This window comes from Opisthorchis viverrini (assembly GCF_000715545.1).
Source record: "Opisthorchis viverrini unplaced genomic scaffold opera_v5_386, whole genome shotgun sequence".
NCBI lineage: Eukaryota > Metazoa > Platyhelminthes > Trematoda > Opisthorchiida > Opisthorchiidae > Opisthorchis > Opisthorchis viverrini.
The window spans coordinates 135,769-157,840 of record NW_008752022.1 but is presented as its reverse complement, the minus strand read 5'-3'; the positions used below and the strand labels follow the sequence as shown (position 1 = coordinate 157,840).

The 22,072-nt window shown below is 44.9% G+C and overlaps 1 protein-coding gene across 1 annotated transcript in view; it reads left to right on the top strand.

The window, feature by feature from the left end:
• Positions 1–4,085: 4,085 nt before the first annotated feature.
• T265_10413 (hypothetical protein) overlaps positions 4,086–22,072 on the top strand; it is a gene marked incomplete at both ends in the record, with an annotated part of 77,033 nt that continues 59,046 nt past the window's right edge. Inside the window, one exon of the mRNA XM_009176779.1 lies at positions 4,086–4,579. Coding sequence (XP_009175043.1) covers positions 4,165–4,579 — 415 coding nt within the window. The remainder of the gene's footprint in view (positions 4,580–22,072) is intronic.

Below are 22,072 nucleotides of genomic sequence, written 5' to 3'. Positions count from 1 at the left end.
GTTTATAGTGATCCGCTTGTGAATAGTCATCATGTAAGCGTCTAAGGAAGAATTGACCAAGCACAAGAGCTTAATTTAGGAGCTGTGTCTTAAACCGGATCAACCACTCGCTGGACTTCACCAAAGCTCTCCAACTCCACCAAGTCCTGTGGATGTTTGGCATAATGCACTACTCATAAGGTTGCTGAAAATTCTTCGAAAGCCCACAACCGGTTTCTTACTCCTTGAGGCTCATCAGGTAAGCCAGTTTCCGAGTTTCCGTCAACATTATAAACAAGAGATTCGGCTGTGTTCCATGTGAGTCTCCCGCAAGACCAAAATGGTTTTCAAATGAGTGTACTTCTTTAGTTTCGTTCTCTGAATCTCCTTTGGAAAACTTGAGTATTCGGACCAATTGATCCACCTCGTCAAGGCAGTTGATGCAGAAATGAATCGAGAATCGCGCCATGGTATTCAGTGAGCTCCAAGCCGGATCATACCAGTCCGATGGATGAAGTCATGATCAGTGGGTTTCTAGCAACTGCAACTTCAAGTTTCATTCCAATCGCCAGCATCTGTTCTTGCCAACGACTCAAGAAATGGGATAAATCCAGACGTTGCAACGAAAACGCCCGCAGAAGGTGTTTGTTCGCCCAGGGGAATTCGACCAACAGCAGAAGGGTTCTGTGTCTCTACGACTGGCTGAGTTTTCACCCACAACTGGTAGACCGGACAATAAACGTCTCCAGTGACCATGACAACCGCTCTGTTCGAATACTGAGGTCACCATGTCTCTTACTGACCCATAAGCCGGATGTCATTGGTCACCTTTGAGAGCGTTGACAAGCTTAATTATCCGCCAGCTGTCATCCAGTTAGCAACCCCGGTGGTTTTGAACATAAATCAGACTCCCTTGGACATTAAATACGGCAGGAACTGACCTTAGGAAGATTCTGACGAGACATAATTCACTTACAAGTTTTGTGTACATGTGCATATGACGGTGAAAGGAACAACCTGATTTTGGTGGTGTTGATAATGTGTGTGTTATCAAAACAGCCAAAATGAGCTTTGGACGTCGTGTCTCGTAGATGTGTGATTACTGCTCATGAGAACAACTAAGGTGTTGCTTATTATCGCGGTTTCAATCGCCGGTATAATCACTAGTAGGAGGGTAGAAACCCTGTAGGGGGGTTCTTCTGTGCCTCGAGATGTAGCGGCACAGAAAAACATACTACTGATTGCATAACAGACGAGTGTATTAATGCGACTTGTCTCGTTTAGCTGTCAGGGGCTTTGCAAGCCGAATATCTATCACCTAGACATGACTTACTTATTATACTGTTTTATACAAAGTCGACTCTATATCAACTGTTTTCATGACACCATTTATTCACATTCATTTCTCGGTTTGTTCTTGAACATTTTGTTCCACTTTGAACTGCATTACATTTTTCCCGCTTCATTTGTCCAATAGCACACTGTCCCTTCTGTGCCATCCTGTATTGTTAACTGCCCAAGGTTCAATCTAGCCGTAAGCCTTCCTTTAATTATGCTCATTATTTGCTGTTAATTTATTAAAGAACCACGGTCTACCTATCCATACTGTTTGCCCACGTCTAATTCAATATTTTGTATGCTGCCCAATTGTGACTACTGAAAAAACGCAGGTGAAGTTCGTAGAATACGGTTTCATCGTAATTATTACTGACCGTCCCTCGTCGAATTGGACTATACGTTACCTGTCAGACAGGACACCTAGATCGTGCGTTTAAACTAATTAAACAATTCCTTGTCTTGAGATCACGGCCTTAGCACACGGTTGCAAACCAAGTGATTCTTAGTGCAAGATACTGCGAGATCGTCCTAGAAAAATTGGACATCTATAGAGGAAAATGTTGGTAGCTCAGGTAGCGTAGATGGTCGTTGGCTTGTTCGTTGAGCTGAGCAATTTGATTGCATGTACCGGAAAAAGGCATACGCGGTTCAAATAGTGAACTACAGCAGCAATCGCCCAGTAAACCTCAAGAAGAACTGCGTCCAAACCCTGCTCAAGAGAGTGGAGACACAATGCGACAGCACAGAAATATGCAAGAAGGAAGAAAACCTTCTATTCAGAGTATTCAAGAACGATGGATACACAAGGAATTTTATCAAGAGAAGCTTTGAGGGCGAAGGCATCCCAACAACAGCAACAGCAAAAACAAGCCAGCAGCCGGGTAGTCCTGTCCTACATCAAGAATATATCGGAAGTTGCACCAGAGTATTAGCCCAAAACGGAATCCCCGTGGCTCACAGACCGAGTGCCATTCTAAGGAAGCTAATCTCTAGACCGAAGGACAACCGAGATAAAACCAACAGGATGCACCAAATCAACTGCAACAAATTTTGCGTTGGACAAGCTCGGAGGAAATTATGCACACGAATAAAGGAACACAACGCGACCGTCAGGAGAGATGCTCCCCTATCCTTGATATTCATACACGAACACCAAGAAGGTCACAACTTCATTCTGGAAGACGCAGAATTTTGATGCACGGAGACACAAGACACAGAAGGGAATTTCCGGAAGCATGGTACTCCAGTGCGGATTCGATAAACCGATGCATTGAACTGGATCCAATTTAGACACCATTACTTGCGAAGGACCAACATTTCAACCGGATTACCCAAGGACAACCAAATGATGCATTGAGATCCAATTTAGACACCATTACTTGCGAAGGACCAACATTTCAACCGGATTACCCAAGGACAACCAAATGTTGGATACACAAAATAAGAAATAAGGATCACAAGGTTACAAGCAGGAACTCGGAAGGGCCGAAGACAAAGGTCACTCCAACGTCGATCAGAGTATGAGGGCAGGGGACACCAGGCTCAAAGGCCACGGGAGTATCGGTGAATCAGGATACAGGATAACAGAGCAACCAGTGGAGCCGCCCGACCGAACAACTAATCATTGTCAGCCCCCTCTAGCAGCATGTATATCAACGCATACGCAACACTACTCAACACACAAACGCTAACCCATTGCTACGCTCCACTACGCTCCCTAACAACGCACTGATGATATCACCCCGTCTGGCTGATGAAACGCTTGCAATCAAATCGTCCAGCTCAGCGAACAAGCAGACACCCAAATTGGACATGATTCGTATTGAAAAACTTGGGATGGGTGGTTACTGAAAGCCCAACATTTTCCCGACTGTTGGTAAACTTTGTTTATCATACTATCTGGCGTCAACTGAGTTCATTACCTAATAACTTTCCTAAAATAACAACTTTGTCAACTTTCTTAAGGTACATCCCCGTCGATATATCAATTCAAGAAAGGTAAACCGATACCTTTATGTGACAGCCACTTCTAGTCCCGACATCGTTTGCAAGTTGGATAGTTCTAGAGAAAAGATGTTNAGTTGGATAGTCTAGAGAAAATGAGATGTTTCGTAAATCTTTCCGTATAGAATTGTCTTGATAAGACTTTTGTACAACAACAAAGACAGTCAGTTAAATTGGACGACCTGGATGAAAGTTGCGCACGTGTGGGATAGAAAAATAGACATGTGTTGCCTCTTCTGTAGGTATTCAGAATTATTTTGGGTATTTGTACAGGTGTCTAAATACTTAGTCCTTTGTCGGTACAATGGATGAGAACTTGCGGAATTTGGCATCGGCGTTCTGGGAGTTTTGCACAAGAGATCCAAAAAATGAACGCCAGTCTGAGCTAAGTAATCCAAGCCGCTGTCGCGGTAAAAGCGCACGTGGACAGGCCCAGGATTTTTGCGTCAAGCCAGATGCATACCGCAGTGTGTGTACGACTGCGTGCGCGCATGCGTACGTGCGTTAGTGGGCGCGCAACCGGTTCACCAATAATGGACGGATGGTATGGTGCGTCCGCACTAACGTCAAAGCATTTGACCTGCAGCTGGTGGATAACATGCCGTGCCTTGACCAGACCTGGGCGTTGGCCGCGTGCCTACTCATCACACCAGCATGTGTGCATGCTACCATCCGATTGGGCAACTGAACGTGCCTATGGCCAGCCATCAGAACAACAAAAACGCCGCTACCCATCACCGACCGCCATTCATGCTCGCCCAAAATATCCATCTCCTGCGACTGTGCTGCTAGACAATGTGCTACCGCTGTGAAACGGATTAAACGGTTTCCGTTCGTGTCATCATGCTGCGCTCCAAAACAAACTGGATTTTTCTGTTTGACTACTATGTTGTCCTTTTGGTAGCGGCATCAGCCCCACGGACTGAGAAATATAGTCAAGTTCCTGAAGATGACCTCTTATTTCCCCCAAACGCAGTACAACGTTATGCACACACTAAGCCAGGCAGTTATTTTGGGTATTCCGTAGCCAGTTACGTGGGTCAGTCGCAGTCATTTTGTCTTGTCGGCGCTCCGCGAGCAAGTCAGGACCGTCCAGGTGACCTACTTGCTGATTTCGGGTCGTCTTCAAGTGATCCCTCTTCTGCCACTGGATTAGTTTATCGCATTGATTTGGATTTCAAACTGCCCTATTGTTCTGTTGTGCCCATCGCCACCACAGATGAAGCCCGTCGAGAGCACGGGACTCCAACACCCGGAAGTAAGTGCGAATATTGGTGTATAGTTCATAAATATTGTCTCAGAAAAAAAACAGTCCCGAATTATCTCAACACGACTAGGTTCAAGCACTTTGTGTTATCACTAGTTATCAACTACACGTAGACCGTGTCAAGTTTAACCTTTTACAAAGTATAACCATATCTAAAGTAACCGTAATTTCACCTATGATGTACACAAGTGGACAGGGTGTGTTCAGCGGGGCAAGTAGTTGATGAGGAGGCATGTTGACTACCGTCGACCGATTACTTATCATTGTTCGGTCTAACGATGTTTCTTTGGCATGAACAAAGATAACTGTGTGACTTTGTGTGGTATCCCTAACTGGGCTAGCAACACTACTGATTCGGGCCCAGTGAGTAGCTGTACCTGATATGTGTCTGTTGAGGATTTCAACTCTAAATGGTTGCGCTGCCATCTACTTACCACTTGATGGATATATAACCAGTGGCGCTACGTCCTGTCTAAGTAAGACCTGATCACACTGTTGTTCAACGACTGGTGGCTAAACGGTTAAGTGTTCAACCACTGGCTGGATGGTCGCAGGTTGAAGACTCTCTGTTTCGTTAGATGCGCACTGCTGATGATTCCTCACAAGGGTGAAACAGCGTAGCAGGAATCCTAGGCTTTTCAACACACGCCAGCTCCACTGACAGGACGAAAGTCTAAGTTTGATGAATCACTTCGGCAGCAGTGTGAAAATACGCCTGCAGTATCTGAACAATGGGCCATCCATATGCCAACCTTTCTGGATAATACACATTTAATTTCTTATCAGCTGTTTCTTAATTACCTCGTTCATAGTGAGAATGATATGCCGTTCGACCCATTTCATCGTTTGGTTGGTTTATCTTCATGAATCCTACTTTTCGCAAAGAATTCAGCGACCGATAGCTTCGAGACCTAGGACCTGTATTGAGTGAAAAAAATCGTTAAGCTGTAGCATCCTCTCGGTGTCTAACTGCCATGCCACCAGAAGGAAGCACGAGGACTGGGACACTGCCAGGTTGCCCAAGCCTAGACAGGGGAAGTCGAACTACGGACCTTCCGGTCAGTAAATTCACGCTCCAACCACTGTGTGAACATTCAGGTGAATACTGAACGTCGCAACATTTTTTCATCTCACCTGGGCAACCTATTCCTAATGCCAGACTTTTGTTTCCTGTCATACCTACACAAAGACCCGGGAACAATGGTTGACATCTTAATGATAGTTTCCTCGTCCTTTCTCATACTAGGACGGCAAGAGAGCCTCTACTGAAGCAACTAAGTCATCCACTTGACCACACTTGGGTATTTGCCATCCGTGAGCGTTAAGTCATAGGTTAGATAGTAAAGAAATAGCACCTATTGCGCGGTGTGCATAGCGCTTTTTGCCAATTGTGGATCTCTGGCGGACCAGTACCTGTAAAATACGCCGATTGAATCCGGTTACAAATTAGTCAAGCGCTACCATATGACTTACAATAAGGCCACTTTCGGAGTGTCTGTCCTTTCTGCAACGCACCAGTTTGTTTGATGGACTTGCAACGTCCAACGACTACTAGGAGAACCAGCCCCGAACGTAACGGACTACATAACTACATAACTCGCCCTTGACGGATGAGTTGTATTCTTAGTATCACTCTTGACCGCTTGTACGCGACAGTGATCAACAGAGTAGCTGGCTCGCACGTTCACTTGACTTTTCTGGTTTGGCCGAGCGCACCAGGCAATCAAGCGGCTATCCAGACCGGGGTTCGCGGTACTAAGAAGACATCAAGGAGGCTGTGGTCCACAACACAGAATGACTGGATAAAGTGATCCAAAGACCCCCCGAACACACGCACAGATGTTACGGGTCACTTTCAATACGGGGATCGTGAGTTGATCTGCAATCAAAGGAGGTTGCCACAGTAGCTGCAATTTAAACGATGTTCCCTTGCCGAGTGGAGCGAACATGCGTCAATAACTTTGGTTAATATGCCGGTCAAGTGACTTGTCAGTAATGTGGGGAGATTTTGGAATTTTTAATGGAATTTTTGTACTTTCAGTGAGGTCAATCAACGTTGAAAAAACTTAAACGTTGAAATCGACAATGTGCATCTTACGTAGGGGAGTCCCGAACCCGCAACCTACCGGCTAGTAGTTTAAACACTTAACCGTTTGACTACCGGTGGTTGATCAGCAATGTGATTTACTCTTAGTTAGATCACTTGATCGAAAGATGAGTGACGCTATATCCTGTCTAAGTGCGAGTTGATCACGCTGTCGATCAGACGCTCAAGTGTTCAAACTACTAACCGGGATGTGGTCTGTCAAGTTCAAAACTCTCTGGAGTTTCGGGATGAAACAGCTGTACAGTGCTGCTTGGTTTTTCAGCATAAATGGCCTTTACTTGGGAGACGAAATCTCCATTGGTCTTCAAACTAATTTCCATAACTGGATGGTCTACAGTTCTGACACAACTTGGTCAGTAAACACAGCCAAACAGCACCAAAGCGACAATTACTCCAGCTTTGCGCTCACCGGCCTTCCCCCTCATTCCCTCTCCTATTTACCTGACGGAATGAGACATTCCCATACATGTGGAAAAATAATGTGGTTGTGAAATGCTTCGAATCTGACACCTATGACGTGAGAGAAGATAATTCAGATGGGATTGTGCCATCTTGCATGCACTAATCACGCGTGTAATAGCTGGTATATGAGAAAAAGCGTAGTGGCTTGAGTTTGGGAAACTGGGGCTTGGTTCCGGGTTCGATTGCAAAACCAGTGTGACGTAATCGAGGCAGATGCGATGGGCTGCATATCCTGCAAACTACAAACGGTAAGCGGATGAGTACCGGTCAAACTGTTTCTGGTTATCAATGGAGTAGGGTTCTGACGGATAACAATAAGTTCCGGATTATGGACTATGTTCTTTTGTCCGGATCACTGACCTCTATTCGAATCTTTCCACAAAATCTGCACACCAGCTATCGAGGTAAAATTAGGCCCAGCTAGATGTGGAGATCGTCTTCGAAGAGTTGTTTGATTGGCCTCAGAAAGCAGTATAGATTTTTCCTTTTTTTTGCTTCATATCATGCCACCTTTGTGACCCGGTTATGTTTCGTCTGTTGACACCAAACGGATCGGGGATGGGACTCTGCTCAAAGCTACCCAATCGCTTTCCAAAGTGAGTGCTCGTTAACTGAGTTGTAATTCAGAAGTCAACTTGTCGACAAGGCATATCCACCTGACCTTGGAAAACAACGTACGAGACACGTGGCTTCCGTACTGTGTGAAAGCAACTTATAAGAAGGCAAATCCCGAACGAGAGATTGAGTCTCCTGTCAAAGCCAGATTGTTACGCAGGAGAGTGAATAAGCTCGGTTTATTTTTGTGTCTGTTCGCACAGAGGTGAAATTATTCAAGAGCGGAATAATATTAGCCCCTTGAATTCAGGCTGAGAATAGGATGAACTGAGCTTTTAAAATCGTTTCTTGAATGCCGATCAGGGCCACTGAATATATCATTCAGATCTATTCTGCTTTGTGAGCAATGGCTACTGCATTCCGTGGCAGCCGATATCAGTAAGGTCCCCCTTCTCACGTTGATGGCTCAGATAACCGATCATAAACTTCATCCCCATCATCACTTGAATGATTCTAAAAACAGCCTTTTCCTGGTTTGAAAAGATCACAAAATCTACTGTGGAGATTGCTTCGGAAACGATTCAACTTTCGTTCGAAATATTCAACTCATCCAAGTCTTTAGCAGTCCGCCTGCGGTGGTTATGATTTCTGACTGAATATTACGACCGTTTCTGACCGATTACAATGTTCCATGGGCCACAACTCTGTTTATTTGCCCCCAAGTGATTCTTCGGATGAACTAAGAACACAAGCAACAATGGATTGACTAGAAGATGGCTTTTAGTAAAGGTACATCGAAAGTGTTCGAAATTTGTTGCAGGATTCCGTCCCCAGAGACAGCAGTCACCAAAAGCGCACCCGAATTACCTATATTCCGCAACATCGCCAGCACTGTCTGCAACCGTTTAGAACTTGGTGAGAACGGCTTGCAAACGTTGCTCACACACTGAAGTGAACATGTACGATGATCTCCCAATAAATGTTACTGGTACAACCACAGTGGGTAGGTTCTATCCGATCGATTTTTACTCAGGACATGTCTTCGTCAATGCCCCTGGTGGCCACTTCAGTAGGTTAGGGGGCTACCATTTTGTTGACCGAGTTGCAGATGTCACCTCATGGACATGTTTCCCGAGGGGGCAAACTCTAGCTGCTATGTCGAATAGCCTATCCATGGACAAGACTACTAGATATTGAAAAGGCATTCAGACCCCATGCTTTCTACTGCTCAGCTGACTGACCGGCTGAATCCAAAATCTTAATGTAATGCTGTCTTTACGGGAAGGCATGCATGGCGCTGACCGCTTCGCCCACCATAGGCACCGAATTTCGTACGTGGAAATAAGGTCGCTAGGATTTAATCACTAGTTGAAACAGTTTGCATAACAATGGACGCTAGCTTCGCTGCTAGGCCGACGTGGATGAGTAAAAATCAAAGATTTTTGGCCTATCTAGTTGGCTGTTAAACATAACGAGTGATTTTAGGGAAATTTCTAGAAGAACCGCTGAGTAGAGTTTTCAGTATCCGAATGACTTGAAGAACACTTCACCTAGTTGTAGAAACTCAAAGAAACAATCTTTGAATGATATGAAGTCATCCTGGCTCAATACTAGCGTAGAACGAGCCCAAAAGCTCAAAGTATTTGAGAGCCCGAAGCGGGAATCAACAGACATTTCGTGAGGAACTACATAGGTGACAAAACCAGTTCGGACACTGGGAAGCAGCGGACAGCCAAGGTTAGTTCACAAGGTCAAAGGTCAAGTTAGCGGGCAGCGGTGAGGTTGGGCACATGAACTGTACAGCATCCGTTTCTGGGCAATGTAAATTCTGCGGCTGATACAAACACGGATCTGACCTAAAATGGGTGGTAATCCCTACGCTCCGGAAATGGGAACACCATCACGTCACAAAGAACTTCCAAGGCAGAGAAGATTTAACTGTGATCAGTGGTCACTGAGTTTTCGACTGAGTGTCAAGAGCGGTGAACTTGTGTTAGTTGCTTGACTTGGGCACGGTCAACCAGGTTTATGTTGAATGCCTTGTGGTAATGGACACAAGAGTGTGGGTTAAAAACTGAACAGACAGTGGCTGACAGACCCAGTATGTTGGAGAACAGATGTGACATGTCACAATGCTTTAGTGTGGGCTGAAAACGAGCTTTGTTCACAACACCGTTGTATTAATCTGCTGTCGACTACTACACCGGGGGATGTAGGCGTTCCAATCCGAACAAAGGTCTTTGGGCATTCAAATCTCACCACCTGGAGGCGCCCTCCTGTTTGAAACACGTATGTGCAGTGAGCGAAAGTAGACAGCGTTGCGAGATGTGACCTTTGAGAGCACACGCCATCGAACATTTTCAAAATCTGGTCACCTTTCAGTAAACGCGACTGGATCGTGGACAGTTGTGTGCATTAGCAAAATAAGGGGCGAGATAGCCCAAGTGGTTAGAGCGCGAATTTACTGACCAGAAGGTCCGTGGTTCGAACCCGATCTCTGCCTCCCAACTTCCCCTGTCTAAGCTTGGGCAACCTGGCAGTATCCCAGCCCTCGTGCTTCCTTATGGTGACATGGCAGTTAGGCACCGAAAGGGTGCTGCAGCTGAACGATTAGCGAAATACACTCAGTTCCAAACAAATTTGGTTTGTGCGAGAGAATCACCTGGAACCCAGCTGATTCTCTGGCTTGTGATGTGACAGCGGCGACTAACGGGAACCTGCAACCGTTTCATTTTGCATTGACGGATCATTGTGAATTTAGTAGCTAACACTGTTCGGAGGGTTACTACTCGTGGTCAGTTCTACAGTGACAGATGATCTGAAAACCATTATCGATAGTTGTGGTGGGATCGGTTTTTACCAGGAGTCCCAAAATTGTGCTTGGACGGGAAAACTTTAGTCCACCCCTCAGACAGGCCGGTTTATTTTTCCGGTCCAACGAATGCCTCGCTCTTCGACCAACCTGTTTTTTCGTGCAACATGAGCATGCGATGGAGTGAACAGAATAGCTGCTTATAGATAGATGTTTGATATTTGTCCTTCGACTGGGAACTAGTAGCCGCGTGATTTGATTCAACACACGTGGCACACTACTCGAACTACTCAGCAACCCGATTTAGGATGTTTGTGAAGAAAGTGCACTCTGATATCTCTAATATCGTGCCCGATGAAAAACTCGGGAAAGGAATGTACTTTGTCACTTGAATGAATGCGGCTCCCACCTAAGGATGTTATTGGTTGCTAATGAAAATCGTTCGCGGTTTCCTGATTCTCAATCTTTTATAAAAGTAAAAGAACGTAACCCCCCTTGCTCAAGACGCTAGCTACGTCTTGCAAGTATTCAGGATGGTATATCTTCCAAACAGGCATCTAATACTGTAGAATACTTCGACATATTCAGGAAAGCCCAGTTGAGTGACGCGCAAAATCATAAGCCAGAAATTGTGGATTCTTGAGACTCATCAAAAGATCCGGTACTACATGTATAACATACGTAATAAGAGGGGTACAAACCTCAAGTTATGGGGGTTTCCTTCTAAACTGTTGCACGAAGTAGTGCAAGTCAAAAGAAAGCCCGAAGAAGATGGCAAGTCGATCTTATTTTGCGACACACGCCTGGGCACGACACATGGTAACGCAAAATGGTGAAAAAGGGCGCGTAAAGGGTGATCGACCAAATTGGTTCGACAAGTCAAGAGTTAAAACTTCATGAGGAATGACAAATGCACATTGCGTCTATGGGGTAGACGCAGTAAACAGCAGGAGACAAGGGAAGAATTCGACCGGGGGAAAGGAAATACAAATTACTGCCCCCCGTGGAACAAATCTATCGAACTGGTTGAATTGAACCTCCGAAGTTGGTTTTATCCGCAATTTTTCGCAAAGTTGGTTCACTCCACCAAGTGGGGTTGATGCCTAAGAAACTTAACCCTCTAGTTCCACGGTGCTGTTCTTGGTGTCTTGGGCACACCTGATATCTTAGAGGACACCTGAGTTGTGCTCATCAGTGCAGTATCAGAAAGGTTGCAAACTTGCGGTAGCTGAAGTGTAAATTGTCCAATGAACGGGCTTAGTTGTTGTCTGTCCGCCAAAAAAGAACCCATCGTCACTGCGTCAACAGATACGATTATTGAGGCTAAAGCGGGGGTCATAAGTTTAAGCCAAGAGTAGCTGTCCCGGAACTGTGGCTGAAATAGTTTGAGTTTTCAGCATCTTTATGAATATTGCGTTACGTCTAGATAACTAGCCAGTTAATAGTTTCAGTAAGTGATCTGATATCGGAAAGTACATTTTGGCTGTCCAACTTCAAATTGACGATTCCACTGGCGAAGTAAAAGGTGTTCCGCAGGTAAATATGTAGCTCGAAGAAGAAAAGAAGTTTAAATCAACAGCATTTTAAATTTGTGTAAGCTCTAAGTAGTTTGGTCAGAGCCGCGTGCAAATCACCCTCCTGGGTCAGTTCGCATGTTTGCGCTTCGACATAGCCTGAATGGAATCCACATTTATAAATAAATACCATTTGACCTGAGGCTTCTGTTTACTGCGCGACGTGAACTAATTATAGGACTGCAGGGTCACACCTAGGTACAAATGCGTCTCTCGGTCTATTCAACCATTGATTTATCGGGGAAATATACCTGCTGCCATCAGCCAATAGCCTTCGGACACAAAATGAAGTCGCAAGTTTTGCCCCTACGCATGTCCGCTCGAATTCCAACGACGGACAGCACTAATATGCCGTCTGACTCAGTATCAGACAAGAGAGAGGCACTTCACAACAAAGTCCTCAGCCTCACTCGAACCCGTCGGATGACCACTGGGATTATTCATTTCAAAAGCTCATGACCCATATCGGCTGTTACTTTTTCCACCTGGTTCCGTTTGGGTAGCTCGTAACAAAAAAGCAGTCGTAGTGGTCGAAAAGTAGCTCGCCTCTGTCGTTGTATTATCCGTTCAAAAGCCATGTTTGACTTATGTAACACACACAATCGCCAAGTTTTTTGATCCCAATATTTCTTCTCTACACACACTAGGCACGTTTGTTAGCAGACCATCGAAATGCGCATACCTCCATCTGCCTTATCTGTACCAGGAAATCGCAACTTTTCTGGCATCTTGTTTAGATTTACTAATAACAGGCGCCCATCATAATGCACGATGTAGTGTGTCATATCGATCGCTCAGCAATCTACAAATTTTGATTGGTCACTTTCGCTCCGCGTTCTCCTTCAACGAATGTTGGCAAAGTAATGTCGAAAAATTACTCAGAGAGACGTCATTAGCTTTGCTGTATATGAACATCCATCGAAAAACACTTTCTGTTCACACGTTCTGACTTGGCTTATGTGAAGTTGTTTACAAACATAACTTGACTGACATCCAGGTGGATGCCAGGTTTCTAACATTTAAAACAGGCTTAACCGTAGAATATCCCGATCGCTGGACATAGGTCAACGCCATAGCCCAGCTAACACAACCTGCAGCGATTCTGACTAGTTACTTAGTTTGCCTGTGGAACCGAATGAGATCGTGTTGATTCTTGGGCGTTCAAGCTGAATACCTTCAGACAAGACGGTCAGAAACCTCTTTAACGAGTCTGCCTGAGTCCGAAAGAGATAATAAAGAAAACTCAAAAGCTAGGAACGTAGTGGATGAACAAAATATGTTTGGCAATATGAACCAACGCTTTGTTCTGAAGCTATTCACCTCATTATTATAACTCTTGTAATTTGTGTTTGCCAAAAACCATGGGAATAACTTCCAGGTCGGGAAATATTTTCTGGACATCCTTGAACTTCAACCAAAGTGTTGAGTGGTGTGATGTCCATCAGTTTGAAAACCAGATGTGACTTTTGGTTGGCTTAAACACTGTTTGTGCACTTCAGTAGTGTACAGTGACCGATCAGGTGACAATCTTGGCATGGTGGCACTCCTTGCGCATCTGAATGATTAACAATTGGTCCTTAAAGACCATCCATAGCTTACCAGCTGATCGAACCCTGTACAAACCCAAGAATAAGCGTCAAGATGGGGACATTCTCCAATAAGTTGGGAAATATTTTGCGTGTGTCATACCCAAGAAGATGCCTGGGGTTGATTTTTGTATGATATTTATATCTTATTACCTTTCCGAAGAGTAACTTGACTGAATGGTGTGCCAACACGTACAGTACAGACACAACGTGGGATAACTGCAAACTACATTCTTTTTGTGAATAACAAAGAAAATGTCGCAGGATGGGCCAGCTGACAAACTTCTTATTTTGCTCAGTAGCCTCTTTCTATGTCGATGTGTTATGTAATACAACTGCATACTAGCTACTGATGTGCCTAGCTCTCGTCCTACAAACTGATGAAGTCTGTTTTTGGTCGTGAGCTCGAGGTAGCTCAGTTGTTAAGGTGCGTAGGTTCGTAGTTCGAACCAAACCTCTGCGTCTCGACAGCACCTGTTTAGGCTTAGGCAACCTGGCACTATGTCAGCTCTGGTACTTGCCTCAGGTTTCGTAGCAGTTACGAACCGAAAGGATGTTGCATCTGAACAGTTTATTTATTTATAACTTATATGCATATAGACATGATCGTAAAGTTTGTTTAAATACCCTGGCAACCAGAAGATTGGCAGTGGATGGGGTGACGCACAAAGAAGGCCTTTCCACCCGTAAGTATAATGTATATCAAACCGGTTTAGAACATGTAATAAACGACAAAAACACCATAAGGTTACACTGTCGGGGAGAAAAAAACGCAGTAGTGCAGCGAGTCGAACCCAGATTTATGGATTTGTTAAGTTCTGAAATAAGAAGTCTGCCTATTCGTGAAATGGACAAAAACACTGATGGGAACACGGACTTTCGCTCATTCTAAGCACATTTGGGCTGCTTATTTCCGGATCTGTCAAATCGTCTACTTTCCTATACTTCATACAAAAGGTTCTTTGGGCATGTGAAGGACGTGAGCTTCCTGGCCGTTGTGGAATACACACAATAGGTCATAAGTTGTACTGACTGCGATTAATCAGCTGCGGGAATCAAGCTCCCTCGGTAACTCGGTCCTGCAAGTGGCAGGTCGGCGGCTTGTGTCCGTCCCCAGAAGTGTCTTTTTCTTCACCCTAAATCAACTTGATATCCTCATTTCAAAATTAACCCAGATCTTGAAAATGTGGAGTTTGTAAGCGTTTGGAGAGAAAGTGGAATGTGAAGCCAAGGCCAAGTGGATTATCAGGGAGAATAGGAACTAGAAGTTGATACGATTAGCTGGAGGTACACTGGGGAGTGGGTTACAGGAGGAATCGAACTAATCGGAGTTTTTGGAGGGAGCAACATGTAAACCTTGGCAGTACTACTTACTATGACAGTGATGAAGACACGGAGTTTCCTGGAAACCAAGGTCCTGGTATAGTTGGGTTGAGGTAAGGGTAAAGGATGAGCAGATAAAAGATGGATCAAACCAAGTCGAGTACCGTAAAGTAAGGTGACAGACAATGCAAGGGAAAATATAATTATCATACATTCACTGGGGGCGATGATTGTAGCGGGTAGGTCCCGGTTGACTCAGTCAATATAAAGACCGGAAGAACAGAGCTTCGACCTTTCATCGAGCAACTGCCACATTTCATGACAGCCCGCATCGACATACATCTTAGTCAGGCAATCGACTTTCGCTTCTCTGACATCTGCACTATCTTCATTTTCATTGGCGTCTTGCTTTCTTCCCGTAGCTGACTCAGTAGTGAAAAAGACAAGGAACTGGGATAGGGCTAACAAACACTGAGAATTGTCACTCGAAAAGCCGGTCAATACACGACCACGTCATATGGTTTACATGATTGAAGGACTAATGACGTTATACCTCGCCCAAATTCGAGTTAATCACTCCGCTGATCAGCTGCGAGTACTACTCAGTAGATCGCTGGTTCGAGACTCCCTACTGGAGTTTTGTGTGATGCACATGACTGATGATTTCCAATACGGATGAAACAGGCTTCTCATCTTTTTAGCAGTGAAAAATCTGGGTTGAAAACCACCGACGTTTCTCATACAAGTCTTCCAAAACATTAGCTGACAGTAACAGCTGATCTGTGTAAAGCCACAAGCAATTCTCCTAGTTCTTGAAAACTGGATTGTGCGTTCAGTCTGACCGCCTACCTTACCGGAAACATTTTCAGCCAAACTTCTTTCAGTCCACTGCTCATGCTTACCGAGGAGTACACGTACCACCGGCGTCCACAGAATGTACCCCGATTGGTTCAGGAACTCAAGGATGCAGACTCGGAAGTAGGATTATTAGCCATCTGTTGACCTCCATGTGTTTCCAATCAATTTGTAGCAGGTGTACAAGGAGTCGCAGAACAGTGTGCTCCAATGACCAACTTGCCTGGTGAACTGGAATTCAATCTAATCGGTTGGCGCGTAACTGAATTCCAGTAATCTACAGAAAGTCCCTGTAACTATGCGGATCATGTTTTTTTGAAACAAAAGCTCTAATAGCTCGCACACTTTCCTGTCTCTGGACGACCAACTGACTAAACTCGGGAATATCAACACAGTGAACTTCTGTTGTTTACCCGGTTGTCTAACAGTAGCTCCCCAATGCTGCCTATCTGTCTCTTTGGCTACACTCAATTTGACCGGCGGTCCGATGCAAATTTTCGACTTCGATGCGACTCCATTAACACAGTCAAAACAGTCACGTCTCGTCTGCACGCGACACCATGTTTACACAACTGCAACTACATATACTTCGCGTTGTCCGATTGACATCATTTGCACAGCTGTTTCCCGCCGCGCCCGGTTCCCGAACCAGTGGCGGTATCAGACCTCTCTGGGAGTGGTTTGCTGCACGTGCATAGATTCACCGGTACAGGAGATCAATAGAAGAGGCTGTTGCACTCCAATCCGACTGTGCATGGGTTGCTGATGGGTGGAAATTGGATCAGAATTCACTGGGGAAGTACACTCACTCAGTCGCGAATTACACTGATGTAGGAGGCTGCCTCAACTGCATCCCACGTCTAGGATAGTTTGCCGACAAAATCTACAGTATCGTGCCGACTGAAACATGAGGTATGCTGTGTGCAGCGCAGGTCGAAAACTATCATTAACGAGGAGAGATTCAGCTGTCTCTCGAGAAGACCGAAGTAATCTAAAACTGTGCGCTTTATGTCAAGTATGTTCCATTGGTGTCCGACTAAGGCATAAGGCTGACGAAGACTCCGGGGCCATGCCTAACGAATGAGCCGCAAGAAGGGCGAAACTGGTGGTACGCTGTCGTAGGGTTTTCAGCAACCTTATGAGTAGTGTGTTCAATCAGTAACACTAATTCTCCTACACGATATGTGCAGCCATTGTACTTTGTTTTCGTTCTACAGACACAACGTTTGAGCTACTTGACTGGATGGCAATCCACGGAATCCAACCTTACACACTACGGATATTGAGTTGTTTTGTTATCTGTCGTTGCACGCAAAAATGTCGTTTTCAGTTCTGTTTCCAGCAGGCCCGAGAAACAAGTCCGATTACTAGGTTCCCTAGATATGTGCTATCATCGCTGTACCGTTCTGGAGTACTTTTTTTCGATAAGTCGATCTCCCATTTTGCGATGATGTAGAGCCACGTTACCAGTGTCTTCAGTCTTGTACAGCTTTCTTCAGCATTTCTGTCGGCTTCTGAACAAGGTGTACCAGATAATAAGTACCTTGCTACGCTTAATTTATAGATTGTTACATTTATACGAGTAGTAACCCTTACACCTGGAAAGACAAAACAGATTTAGGAGAATGTGTCTATTGGCAATCGGTTTCCATTTTCATCCCTATCACCCATTTTTGGGTGTCAGATTTCTCGCGAGTGTGTCTTGTTTCATTGACACCGTTAATTTCCCAATTTCTGTTTACACGTTTAGTCTGTGTCCGATTAACTAGGAGTAACATAATAATTCCTTATTCCGTGTACCATTTCGCTTTTGTGTAGATTCTGGAATCAAGCCAGGTGTTTAGGTTCTCATGACGTCAAACCGCAACTGCGTAGTTCAGGCAGAGACATATTCCTTAGTTTTAGATCCAGTTAGTATCTCGTGAAACCAATGACCATGCCGTTTTGGAGCACCAGGTTATCACACCTAACTGAGTACCTCCCATTATTTCGGTAATAGAATATATTGTATAAGCTTATCACACTACTCGCAAGGTCGCTGAAGATTCCTCGAAAACACAAAACCGGTTTTACCCTTCCCGTAGCTCGTCAGGTAGGCACAGTCCCCGAGTTTCCGTTAACTTTATTTTATACTTGAACGCAGATTGCACTAAATTCGACAAATATACTCGTTCTTATATCAGTTTGGTTTTAGGAGGCGAGATGGCTCAAGTGGTTAGGGCGCGAACTTACTGATCGGATGGTCCGTGGTTCACACCCGACCTTTGTCTCTCGGCTTCCTCTATCTATGCTTGGGTAACCTGGCAGTATCCCAGTCCTCGTGCTCCCTTCGGGTGGCATGACAGCTAGGCACCGGAAGGGTTTTACAGCTGAACGATTTTTTTCAGTTTGGTTTTAATGAGAGACTCACCTGTATCCCAGCTGGACCACTCGTCTCCCGTACAATTTGGATTCAAGTGGAACATAACGCTGATGGGAATGCGGGGACTGCGCCCACCTATTGAGCCTCAAGAAGTGCGAGAGCGGTCGTGGGCTGTTGAAGAGTTTTCAGCAACCTCATCAGCAGTGTGTCACGTTTACCCAGTATATCGTGATATCTCGAATATCGTAGCAACTGTAACGTGAAGCGGCCCGGTGCAGCACATTTAGTTGAAGGACTTCATAAGCCGAAGATTCATCTAGGGTATCATCTATGGAAACCAAATTGGTATGCAAATGAGTGTATTTTTGGAATGTCACATCATCACATCAGTCTTGGAGCAATTATTCTGGTTATTCCACCAGTCACCCAACCAGTTATAACCAAGTAAACACGGTACAGTTCAGATCTGGGACACCCTCAGCGTTTGACCTTGTATTTCAGAGGGGCGGTAGTTTTCTTTTTTGTTTGTGCGCCAGTGAGTTGATTTGGTCACTTTGTGCACTTTTACACATGATTTTATCAAAAACCCAATTGATGTCATTTGCTGCATACGTTTTTATTTTTCCCGGGGTTGCGCACAAACGATGTGCTTATGAAACTCACGTTTGTATCAAATACCTAGGCAATCGATAACATGTACGTTTGGTTATATTTATTATCTCTCCTGTGTACCTATTTATGAGTAAAGTAGTTAGTTTGGGGAGAGGAATCAAGTGTGTGTGTGTGATGGGAGTGGAGTGGAGTGTGAACAACCGTAAACTGTTATTTACCGAAGTTGAGATAATATGAATGCTTTACAAGCATACAACGGGGCCGAAAATGTCATTGGGGCTTAACAACAAAAAGTGCACCGAAAACTATTCAAGGTTGTTTTTTTCTTGAAGGAAACCCCTCACATACTGCGATATCTTTAATTTCATACCAAATAGAACATGGGACGGCCTTGCGCTGCACATTAAGCATCATCACAGCCTCGATTCTGCCCGGGCCTCGAACATACGGACTGCAAGAAATCTTCACAATGCACACCTGTCCATAGTTAGACAACGGTAGCATTCCGAAAAGTGCTGATGTGTCATATAACCACGTATCATAGAGTATTACAACAGTAGTCAAATAACCGAAACACAACTGCTGTTCGTCCTCAGACCTAGCAAAGACCCACTCAACCCTGCACTGACGATGTCACCTCGATTGGTGATGAAACGTTTGCAATACAACTGCCAAGCTCGGCGAACAGACCAACAACCACCTAGCGAATCTGTCAACTCAATACGTCCAGGGGGGAGGGGCCTCACCTACCTTACTGTGTCAAATCTGTTTCGCATGGGCTCCTGAAGTCAGATGAACGCTTGACAGGAATAAATCGATTCGGCTTAGGAACGGGTCACTTTCATTCAGACTGTCATGGGAGCTCTGTAGTCCAGTGAATGTGTACCGCATGTCCTGTTCTATCATCTTGAGCAGTCAACATCCATTATTTGACCACGTAAGTTCTCGACAAAAGTTATCTGGAACACGCGTTTTCAAGCTGAACCTGATTCGCTGTTTTCAGGGATGTTTATGAGTAAGAAGCCATTTCGCAAAAGGATTTGCTGTCCTTACATACAGAATGTCACAGACAACGCCTGTTCTGACACAGGCTTTCCCCCTGGTGATGATAGCTGAGATAGATGCGACTTATGGTTGTTTCCTCCGGTAGCCTACGATCCAATCCGACGATTTCCGGTTAAATAAGATGCTGAAACACAAGCACTTTGACAAAGTTGGCGGTATTTTTGTTCAAGATGCGACAGTGAATAGAAAGACAAGATCTCCGGTATTAAATTGGGATGGAGTGTTCCGAGGAAAGGTCAGTGCGGCCTAATTCACCTTATTTCAGAGGCGATTGATTGTCCTTCGGTGGATAGGTGGATTGCACACGAAACCACGACACCACTTGACGATCGATTGAGATTACATGGTATATTTTAAGGGGTCCGACCGTTTCGAGCTGAATTATTGACAGTCCGTCTTCAAAGGGTCTCAAGCGTTGACCCCGAATTCTTTGAGATTCCTGAATATGACTGAACAGCTGAGCAGAGTGGTGAACAGGAGAGCTAACCAGCAAAACTGCTTCCAAATGGAACACAACAATGCCCATTTCTGATGCAAAGCAACTTATGTTAGGGATGTCATTCGTGGCCGCATTGCCTCGCCTTGTGCGAGGTCCCAGTCGCATATGCTCCCTGTTACACTGTATTGACATTCTGCTCTGTTCAAGCAGACTGCTTGCTATGCTCTAGTTGGGACCTGTCAAATTTTTTTGCTGATACAAAACCAAAGATCCTCAAATGGGGATTTCCGAGAGGGGCACTTTTTACCAGGCCCCTTTCGGTGGTCATTTATTTCGATGCTAAATCAATTTAAATTAAGAGAACTGTCAATCCCTCAGGCCCCTTATCAGTAATCCGATAAGGAATGATGGTGAAAATCTCACCTTGGACGTCCCACTCTTGAAAACCTGCAGAAGGTACTAAGTTCAACCGTTGGAACTTTCTAAATGCACCCAGAATTTTCAATATCCACTTTGCTTCACCGCATCTGTAGGTTACTGGAGGGTGGCTACCTTCCATTTCTTCAAATGATAGGCATCTTGACATGACCTGGCGCTAGCTTGAGGGAAAACACATTTAGTGACTGATTGATTGTGACCGTGCAAATGCATTCTAGTGCCCTTTGTTTTTGCCTAGTTTTCAATTCCCCTCATATGATAGTCCGGTCATTTTCAGTTACCTTCATCTCTCTGCCTTGCTGTCACGTGATCCTAGCATGAATGGCTCATGTGTCCTAGTCAAGTTGCTGTCTAGTATTAATTGCATGATTTGTTAGTATGAATGTATCCGAGATGCTTATTAGTATTATACATTTCCAAACACTCTATGAAGTCTTTCCCGGATTAGAGAGCCCAGTAGCGAAGGCGCGAGACTACTGATTGGAAGGACCACGGTTCGAACCCTACCTTAGCTTCTTGATTGCTCCTACGTATGCTCGAACAACCTGGTTGAATCTCAGCTCTTCAGCTTCCTCCGGGTCGCGCAACAGCTGTGGACCGTTATTACCGTGGTGTGGCTTTGTGTGGTTTGTGTACTTCGGCGACCCATTGAGCTATACTGGGGGGTGTCCGCGCGTCACTCAAGGAGTCTCTCATGCCAGATTGGTCCATGGGTAGAGATCTGACGAACAGATTCTCTTGGTCCTCCAAATTGGGGGTTGGAACACGTATGGCGACGTGTTCCTTAAAAATGGTGATGTACTTGCCTATGCAGCCCAACACCGCTCGCTGTTTTGCGGTTAGGCCTTTGGGCCGAAAGCCTTGGTTGAGGACCCTAATCGTCCTCCTGTCTAGGTGTAGGCGCCCTGACAGTATCCCAGCCCTCGTACAACCAGGACATTCACAACTAACAATACTGATGATGATGACTAAGTTCGGTAATATTAGGACTCTGTACCGGATATGTATGAGGTGAAGAAATTTTTTCTGGCCCAAATGTGGTCACAAAGTTGTACCGATCGAGGAGCTAAAAGAAAGCCCGTCACAAATCTTCCCATGATGGACTCGTTGTAACTAGCCGGTAGATCACGTCGGCGAGGGCATGGAAATAAAACTGTTTCATAATGTGAAGTCGGAACTGAAGTGTGGATGTGTGGTCCGACAAGTTGATGTTGGGTGCGCCAGAATTTTAGGCCATGCTGGTCACCAATATGATGGTTTGGACATCAAGACTCGGTCCCTAAAATTTTAATAG